The 9,771-nt window shown below is 51.8% G+C and overlaps 1 protein-coding gene across 1 annotated transcript in view; it reads right to left on the bottom strand.

Moving 5' to 3' along the window:
* The window catches only part of FAM69C (family with sequence similarity 69 member C), a 25,143-nt gene that overhangs the window by 6,450 nt on the left and 8,922 nt on the right, over positions 1–9,771 (bottom strand). Inside the window, exons 5-6 of the mRNA XM_015590784.1 lie at positions 3,125–3,189; positions 1,492–1,653 (exon numbers count right to left, since the gene is read on the bottom strand). Of these exons, the coding sequence (XP_015446270.1) occupies positions 1,492–1,653; positions 3,125–3,189 (227 nt within the window). The remainder of the gene's footprint in view (positions 1–1,491; positions 1,654–3,124; positions 3,190–9,771) is intronic.

Genomic DNA, 9,771 nt, shown 5'->3' on the forward strand with positions numbered 1-9,771 from the left:
CCACGTCCCCACCCCAAGAAGTTGAAGAAAACTCTCCCGAAGGGTTTAAAACCCAACCAAGGGGAACTGCAAGGCTGGAGAGGAAGATTTTTCAACAGTACAAGACAGCGCCGCCCGCACTGGCCCGAGGGGACAGGTGCCAAAAGAAGTCTCCCCGCCCTCTCCCGCCCGGCCAGCCGCAGACTTCAGTCCTTACCCCAGGTCCCTTCCCACCCCGCAGAGTCTGAGGGCACGGGAAGAACAGTCTAGGCCATGCGGGCTCTCTCAGTGGCCCCCGTGAGGGCTCCTCATCTTTTCCTTCCAAACACTGAGCTGGTGCCAACTGGCGCAACGCACGCATGCACACACAAGTACACGCGCACACGCGCGTGCACACATGCACACGTGCATGCACACACAAGTACACACGCACGCACAAGTACACACGCACACACATACACGTGCACACATGCACACGTGCATGCACACACACACTGCCAACCTCAGGGACGGGCAGAAAGGGCAGAACCCCAGGGAGGAATGCAAACGTTTTCGTAGAGCACACAGCTCTGCACGGCCATGGTGCTCGGGACGCAGTGAGCGCATTGGCCCCGCATCTTGGGTTCTGTTCGCCCCCCACCACCCAGACCTTTCAGACTGTGTTTCCGTTTCCGTGGGCCTGTTGAGAATGAGGAATGGGCCAGTCTCTTAAGGAGAGCTGCCTCGACCTCATAGAGACCCGCGTAGAGCTTTAAAACACCTGCATGCAAAGGCCGGGGAGGCTGGGAGCTTTTCAGCTGGGAGCAGGGGGAGAGAAGTGGTAAATGAGGGGGAATGTGATCCAGTATTTCACTTACTCGTGAGGGCTCGCATTTTAAAAGGAAACTTCGATGGCGGGAGGACGTCTCTCCCATCCCCCCAAATCCTCCGTCCATCTCTCAGAAACACGGAGTGTCCTGCATGCTTTGGGACTGATCGGCTCCACCAGTGCGTTTATTAACACCCAGCACCCCAAGTGCGAAAGGTGTCTCATTCCCATGCCAATCTGTGTCATTTATACTTTCAACATCTCTGTGGATGTTATTTCCCCAAAATAGTAGCATCTCACTTAACCTTTTCAACTTCTGGACAATCTATTTCTTTTTTAAGGAAATGCCATGATAGGTAAATAGTATAGATGATGATGATGATAATGATAGATCGATCGATCTATGGATTGATGATTGGGGATTGATGAACGGCTAAGAGACCAGCTTCTCTCTCCCAAGCTAACATAGCCCAGCTATTTCTTCGGAGCAGGCATCTAAACCTTCCGGCTGCTTATTAGTTAAAAGGGGGCCCCCTGTTCTAATCTCCGGACTCAAGCTGGGGCGGGAACGGCTGCACTGACGATTTCTCCAGGGATCTCAGGCTTGCATGTTCCAAGGACAGTCGCGTTAGAATTTACGATGAGCCCGCACGGACCCGGGGAGAAGAAGGAACAGCTGCCTCCTGCGCCCCTGGCCAACGGACCTGAAAATCCATTGCACCATTGGCCTCAAGTACAAAGCTCTTCACCAGACTGCCACGAACTTTCCAAGTCACCATCTGGCGCTTCCCGTCCTCCTGTGAGCCCTGTCCATCACGGCCCCTCTGTGGGCTGGTTACAGCCCCAGGAAGCTCTGGAGAACAGAGCTGCAAAGACGGATTCGAGAGCGAAGCACGGCCAAGACGCAGATGTGCTCGCGCCTGTCCCCAGCGGGCTCCCGCACACCAGCTAACGCTGGGCCCGGCTCATGCGCTTCGTCACCCCTCTGCTCCCGCCAAGGCTTTCAGAGAGGTCGCTGGGGCCGCCGCCTTTGCTTATGCTTTGGGAGTAAATATTTCCTCAAGTATCCCCCAGCAGGAAAGTAAAAAACCAAACTAAAGCAAGACACAGTATCGAAGACTCCAAAGAGACTTTTGGTGAATTGCCATCCCATTGACGAGCCTGCTCGCTTTGCCTGCCATGTGTGTCTTCTGCCTGTGAGAAAAGGCTTCCAGGGTCCAGGGCCCCTGATTAATTATGCCATGACAGGAACCAGCAACCTGCCCGTCTTCGTGCAGAGAGAGGGGTATCTTAAAGACACGTCATTTGTCTCTATGTTTAGGTATATAGCCTACTCATTAAATAAATAAATAAATAAACAGATGACTTCAGCAAACTGCAAAGCAAAAAAAAGGCGATATCAGAAGTAAAGTCGAATTCCATCCAGTCAAGATATTTAAGTAAGTAGTACCTTGAATTTTAAAGCATTTCGAGAAGGAGCAGTTGGTTCAGATAATGTAGTTTTTCTCTCAAAATGAGCATAGCCTAACTCGGAAGCTGTCTTTATGTAGGGTCATATTCACAAGTATAAATCCTAAGTTTCAGAAAACATGGAATCGAGCCTGTTCCATGACAACAAGTACCAGCTGTACCTCCAGCGCTACACAAACATAGGTGGCACATATTTTGAGTGTGAGAGCAGAGTCCCTTTGCTTCCCAGCTCACAGACCAGCGCTGTACTGCGGACATGAGCAAAAATAACCTCGATTTTTATAGACTCGTATTTTTTTCCCAAGGCCCTGGCCCATAATCTTATTAAATTTAATCGTTCAAAATAAGTTTCCCTGGGAAACTTTGAAAACTGACTCTTAGAAAACTTTGAAAACATTGAAACTTTTAAAATATATATTGTCATTCATTCTCAGTTACCAAAAATGATTGTTACAAAAAAGTCAGAAACATACACTGCAGAAGAAAATAATTTATGAAGCAAATCTCCATCCTCCCCACCCTCTTCAGAGGTGTCCCAATCAGTAGTTTAAAATACATATATTTACCTGTGTGTGTGCACACATAAGCAAACAGATATGTTTTTTTAACGAAAATTGAATTGTGTGTTAAGAGACTAGATCTTAATCATTCTCACCACAGAAGTTATAATTACGAAACGTGATAATGGTGTTAGCTAGCTAACTCCGTGGTGGTAATCATATCACAATATATAAATTATCACAGCAACATGCTGTACGCTTAAACTTGCAGTGTTGTATGCTGATTACATTCCAGTTCTTAAAAATGGAAAAAAAGAAGTTGAATTGTAATACACCAACTGTTCTACAGCTTGTAGTTGTCACTTACCGATGGATCCAGGTCACCTCTCCGGCTGGCAAAGTCGGAGCAGGCGGGGTGACCAGAGGCGCGGGCTGCAGACAGGGGCCTGAGGAAGCGCTTAACAGGGACGTTTTTGGGAGAGATGCTTCTGGGAGAGTCCAGCCCCAGCCCTGCTGTCCCCAGAGCTGATCACGCTCGAGCACGAGAAAACTTTGTCCCCAGAGCTCCTGGCTTCCAGCAGAATCAGTCTGATGCACTCATTTGCCTTACAAATGACTTTAAATGCCACAACGAGGGAGATCTCTCCACTCCGGAAGGTATGCACTGTCCACCGTTAAAGAGAAGATATGCCCGCTCTGCATAAATCGCCTCGCTATGGAAAGCACAACATTGTGGTTTGTCTTCCAGGCCACCAGTGCCCAGAGAGGTGGCGTTTGTAACAGACTCCCGGCTCCTGGGCTTTCGGAGCCACCAAGGAGTATCAGTGAAGCCGCCGCCGCTCCTGCAGGTCGGGTTTTTGTAAAGAGCTCGCCTCTGCCCTCTCAGCGCTGTGGGTGCCAGCTAAGCCTCCTGTCCTGGATGTGGGCGACACCCTCGGTAATGGGTGAAGGACATTGATTTTTCTTTCAAACAAGGCATCTCCTCCAGAATTAGGCTATCACCCGCATTTGGTGTCCCCGACCCCGTTTCCTCCGGACTCTTCCAAGCAGCCGAGGCGTGGTGGTCCCCTGAGACAGGCGGGCTCCATCATAGATGCTGTGTGCCGCCCGCACAGGTGCGCCCCGGCCAGGCTCACCTCACAAGGCCTCGGGCCTTCCTGCCACCTATGAAGGAACATCTTTCAAAATCTGCTCGAGTGATAGTGTGTTTCTGTCCCAGGGGGACCAATGGCAGCCGCACCCCAATGCCACCGTCCTTCATGCTCTCAGGGCTGCAGGGCAGGTCCGATCTGAACTCCAGAACCCCACACCGCAGCTCCGGGCCGTGCGCCTGGCCTACACTGTGGGCTCCCTGGCGGCCACAGCCACATCCTGCCATCCTGGTACCCCGATCATTGCGCAAAATCGTGCCGTGTCCTCATTGCCCTCCGGCCCGGGCCAGTGTGGCTGGAGACCAGGTGGTGACAGGGGCTGCAGTGGGCGGTGCAGCTGGAGAATTTTGAGCTGTCAGAGTGTCTCGAGGCACCTAGAACCCCAGCTCCAAGGGAGAGAACTGGGAATCCAAACGCTTGGTGTGGTCCCTGGAGTCGTCCACAGCCTGGCTTTCTTCCGCCGGCCGGGGCCAGGGAAGTCGCGCAAGACGGGGTTCTCCCTGTTGGTGGACCCTCTGCTGCGGTCCTCCACGATCATGAGCGAGTCATGTTAGTGTGGTTCAAGTGAGGCACCTTCTCTACCTGCAAGGCCACCACCGGATCTAGGCCCTCAGAAGTCGCCTGTGTCCAATACCCTCTCTGGTCCTTCCTCACGTGGGTCAGAAGGTCCTCATCCCTTTGGCCCCCCAGGCCCAGGGTCAATTCCTCCTGTAGCCCCACCAGCCTTGCTGGACTTGCCCAGAACACCAGGGAGGAAGGTGATTCATTCAGTGTCCTGAAAAGTGGGAATTGTTGCTTAAAACAAGCTTCACCCTGTGTCTCCTCATTCCACCTCAGGGCTGAGGAAAGTGGGGGGAACCAGGACAGACACTGGGTTTGGGTTCTGGAGGGGCCCTGGAGGACCCCATGTGGAGATGTATGGCGCATCCACCTGGCGGGAAGGCCTCACACCCGACGCCAGCCTGGGATCGTTACTTCGGTCGGCTGACGGGGGAGGTGGGGCCTTGACCAGCTCACACGCCAACGGCCCTCGGTGGAACTGGACTTGAACGGGGGTCTTTGATCCCAAGCCTAGGTGAGTGAACCACAGCCCGATGGGAAACCCCAACTCTATGCGATGGAAAACCCTTCTGCCATCAAAAGGAAGGACTCGCTGACGTGTGCTACAGGTGAGCCTCGAGGACATTACGCTCAGTGGAAGAAGCCAGTCACCACAGGGCACGCGTGAGGTCCCTGCAGTCATCAAATTCCCTGAGACAGGAAGCAGGAGGGCTGGAGCCGGGGCTGGGCCAGGGGGCGGAGAGGGCATTGTTGTTTAATGTGGCCAGAGATTCAGTTTAGGAAGATGGAACAGATCTAGGAATGGACAGCAGCGATGCTTACACGACGTGGCGAATGTACGTAATGCACTGAATTGTTCACTCAAAATGGTGAAGTTTATGCTGTATATATTTTACCACGAGAAATAAAAAATGGAGTGCATTGACTTCACTCTTCAAGAACAAACTATGCGTCTCTCTCTGTGCTTTGCCTCTTTTTTTTTTTCTCAACCGTTGCTGTAGAAATTGGACTTTTCGAGAGAACCACGTGGGTGCGAGGCTGGTCCCAGGTGCACAGAGCGCCATAAAACGGCTGTTAAAGAAACGCAGTAAATCAGAATTGCCTTTAAGAGCTTCATAGTTTACTTTCCTAGTGCTGAAAGCTGACAGCATTGACACACTCAAGGGACAGGACAGGCTCTGGAGGACCGTCAAGCCCTCAGCTGTCGCAGGCGTGGCGATGCCGCTGGTGATTCTGTGAGAAACACTGAGCACTTGAGAGCGCCGGTCTCCACCCGAGGACACACACGGCCACCACCCTGCTCACACAGAGAGGCTGCACCTTGTGGTGGCCTCCACAGTCCCCCCACGCCCACTGTCCCTGAGGACAAGTGCAGCAGAGCAGAGTGTGTGTCAGAATCACGGTGGGGAAGGATCGGCTTGCAAGAGCTTCAGCCAAATATTTTCAGAGGAAATAGCAAGATTAAAAATGAGGCAGGAAAAGAAGTTAAGCAAGAATTTTTACACTGAGTAGAGGCGTTGGCCAAAAGCACTAATTTGGAGAACTTCGTGGCCTCCTCAGAATTACGCAGCTTCTTATGAGACTGGAGTCTCCCGCTTCATCTCCCTGCCTTCAAAGGCTTGTGGGAGGCTGCAGAGCTTAAAAGGAAAAGCAATTAAAGAGAAGGGAAATCGTAGCAAAGAATGAAGGTTTGAAATGCTGAGGGAGCCTGGAGACGGGAGGCCTGGGGTTGATGTGCCGTCTCCGGGTGAGCTGGGCCGCCCGACACACTGGTAATGGGTGGAGCCACGTGCTCTTCCCGGCTCCCTGGAAACGGTGCTTCGACGACGTGGTTTCAAGGAAGACGAGGTCATGGCCCGGATCCCAGCACGAGGGCCTCTCTCCAGAGGTGCAGACATTTCCTGAGCACCTACAGGTGTGCCCTGCTCGGAAGCAGAAGCAGACAAGAGGGCCTGAGTGGCTCGAGTTTCTCATCATCACCAGTGGAAAGCCAGATCAAACCAAGAGTCATCAAAAACGAGGGCAGACAGGTGGTCGTGCTAACAGAAAGGGGAGCGAAAGGGTCCGTGGGAAAACTCCTGCATCGCTACTGGACGTCGTGCAGTTTTGTTGAGATGTGTTTTTAAATGTGACGGCGGGTCAATGTCCTCGAAATCTGCCGGCCCACACCGGAGATTTCCTGCGGGGCACACGGAGCTTCGGCAATGCCGGTGGAGGGAGAGTAAATGAGTTAGATTATCTTCATGGAGTTGCCGGTGACCTTTCCCCATTAAGTCGCACACTTAATGGGTGACTGCCTGTGTTCTGCCCTGGCCTGAGCTAAGGGGGTTCTCTTTGGACTGTGAGAGGGAGGGAGCAAGGAGCTGTCAGATGGGGTGCTCCCCAATGAAATGGGGACAAAATGGCTCCTTCTCTGCTCAGACAGGCAGCCGAAGGCTCAGGCAGAGCAACGCTCCCGGACCACCTGTCGGTTCCCACACCCCTGGCCCGAGGAGGGAGAGCAAGATGAGTCGGAACTCACACCTGGGAATCTGGCAAACAGGCTGGCGAGAGTCGAGGCTAACGGAAGGAATGGAAGTGACGAGAACAGAATTCATTCCTCCACGTCTATAATGTAAAAGCGATTGCTCAGCAAGCCTTGCTTTATTTAAAGATGATCTTTTAGAGGAAAATTGACCAAATGCCCTGCAACTCAAGGGAGCGTGCTTGAGGAAAGTCTTGCTGTAGATGTCATACCCCAGGCCAAGGCCACCCAGGCCACCCAATGATGGCTTCCATGATTAGAATGAAAAAGAACTTGGCCAGCACTAGGGAGCAATGTTCTCAGACTTGGGGGTACATCAGAAATTTTCCAGGAGAAGTCAGCCTCGGCCCCAAACACCCTGATTCTAGACCCAGGAATCTGCATTTTGAAGAAGTCCCCAGGTGATTTTGAAGCGGGGATCTGGGGTCCCACATGGAGAAACACTGCTCATGGTTTTCTGTATCAACTCATCTTATTCAGATGGAGCTGCTGGCTACTCACCTCTGGTGAGGGGGAGGGAGCAGGGTTCAGAAATGCCTGTAGCCATATGACATTGCCGAGACGTCCAAGCCCTTAGCGGTCAGTTCAGGTATCATGTGGTCAGTAGCACATGGCCCGAGCTGCCAACAATTTCTGTGCAGTTGATGTTTGTCAACTATAATCCAGTGGGGCATACAATCTGGAATTGTTTCATCGAAAGATAATTTTAACTGTAACTTATCAAGATAAATTGTGAAAATTGACTCTTGATGAGAGATTGGAGATGAATAAAGCACCACTTGCTTTAATGTGGATGAACCTTATAAAGGAATAACCTGTGATTGCCGAGCTTACTTTATAATCTCCTGGTTGATTTCCATGCACAGTGTTTTGTCTACTGTGCGTATTATTAAAACGAAACACAGAGTGTTTAGGTGGACGTTTTCCTCTATGAGTAAGGTGGTTGCTCAATCACATAAGCAAGAAACAATCTTGTCACATTAAAAATATTAAATCCTGATACAACAGTGTTGTTTATTGTATTATATGTAAGTATTATTTTGCAAGGGTTTGAAATTTTTTTAAAAATCTTAACTTTACCACAGGTAGTTTAGGAGACACTGATGTAAATGGAATTTTCCAGGTGGGATGTGTGTGAGAGAGAGAGACAGAGACAGAGACAGAGACAGAGACAGGGTAGTCAAACGAGAAAGGTTAAAACTGTTCCTTTTCAGCAATAAAACCACTATTGTGTTGGGTAATTACATATTGCATAGTTTTCATAATAAAGAAAAACATTTGTTTCCATTTCGGTCGAAATAAAAAACAAACCTTTTTCCCTTCCCGGAGCCACCTCTGGTGCTTGGACAGTTAGCTCGGAGCCAGTGCTAAGACCAGGCTATAATTCCAAGGTCACCCCACTGGCCCTCGCAATGCAAAAGCCAGGTGTTTTAGGGCACAGACCACAGAGCCCCCGCTTCCTCCCTCGCTTGCCCCCTCTTTCACACCGGTCTTCCTGGAAGCCTCTCATTCAGGAAGAGAACCCGGCCAGAAGGTTCCCGCGGGTCCCTGAGACCCTCGGCTCCGCAGACCACTGCCCCATGTGCAGCTCTGGAGGAACGCTAGCCTCCGCTCAGCACACAGAAGCCCATTCTCTTTTCCTTAGACTCTACTAGCGCAAGGCCTGTGCGTCAGACTTGTTTTAATTTATTTTTGCCACAAAAGTGACTGGCATGGTTTCCTTCTGCCTGCCAAAGAGTACAAATGCAGAGGGAGTCATTCATATTTATGACGAGAGAGGAGCCTTCATGAAATTCGGTCATTTGAAAAATTGCAAGTTGTGGTGGACGAGGGGTGGGCATAGCAGTAACCAGGGGTTGTCAAGCCCCTGTCTAGGAGTTGCAGAATTTAGGCCTGGAGGGCCCTAGGTGGCTCTCATCCTCACACGTCAGGCCACCTGGTGAGCTGGGTGAGCTGATGGGCAGACTCGGTGTGTGGCCTGGGGAGGTGCACGGAGGTGACCATAGGCAAGTCCCCTCCCCATGCATCAGAAAGCAGTGGGCAAGGAAAAGAGAAACAGCTTGGAAGTTATCAACGTGCGACTTTTTAAAGCTGCATACTAATTTGTCTTCTCTGATTTGTAAACCATCAGCAGAACCTCCTTGACCTCAGCATCCTGATTTACCTGCAGGGTTAGCAGCTGATTATCTGTTGAACTTCGCTGTGGCCGGAAGTGGAGTAGCAATGAGTTCCCTCTGAGTTCCCTCTAAGTTCCCGCCTGGCTGGGTCCCCCAGGGCCATCTGCCTGGCCTGGGGGGAGTGTCCAGAATGTGGTTTCCTTTGTGTTTGTCTCTTGCTGAAGAGCTCTGTTGAGAAATCCATGGCAAGCACTTCTGCCAAAGTGTGACAAGACGCCTGTGACCGCGTCTGCCCTCAACCGACATGAGGCGCCGGCCTCGGGTCCTGCCTGCGGCCGCCGCCAGCCTGGGTGTCACTCTGCCCAGGCCAAGACGGCCGGCGCTCATCCCCAAGCCTGCGCGCTGCCACCCAGGGGGGCGGGCTGCGCTGTGGCCCGGCGCGCCCTAAAACACACTCGCCCGACGCGGTGGACTCCGCAGACTACCATACTGTCCCCGCGTGTCACTTCCCACAGGTGCGCCTTTTGTTTTTCATTGTGTTTAATTCCAAAAGAAAGGCAACTCTTCTTGGCTGGCGGTCCCAGGGGACCCTGCAGAGCCTCACGCGCCCCGACATGCACCCGCACGCCCCCCGTGCTCATGCAGGCGTGCCTGCTCACAC

Source organism: Pteropus alecto, unplaced genomic scaffold (assembly GCF_000325575.1).
Source record: "Pteropus alecto unplaced genomic scaffold, ASM32557v1 scaffold14, whole genome shotgun sequence".
In the NCBI taxonomy this organism is placed as follows: Eukaryota; Metazoa; Chordata; class Mammalia; order Chiroptera; family Pteropodidae; genus Pteropus; species Pteropus alecto.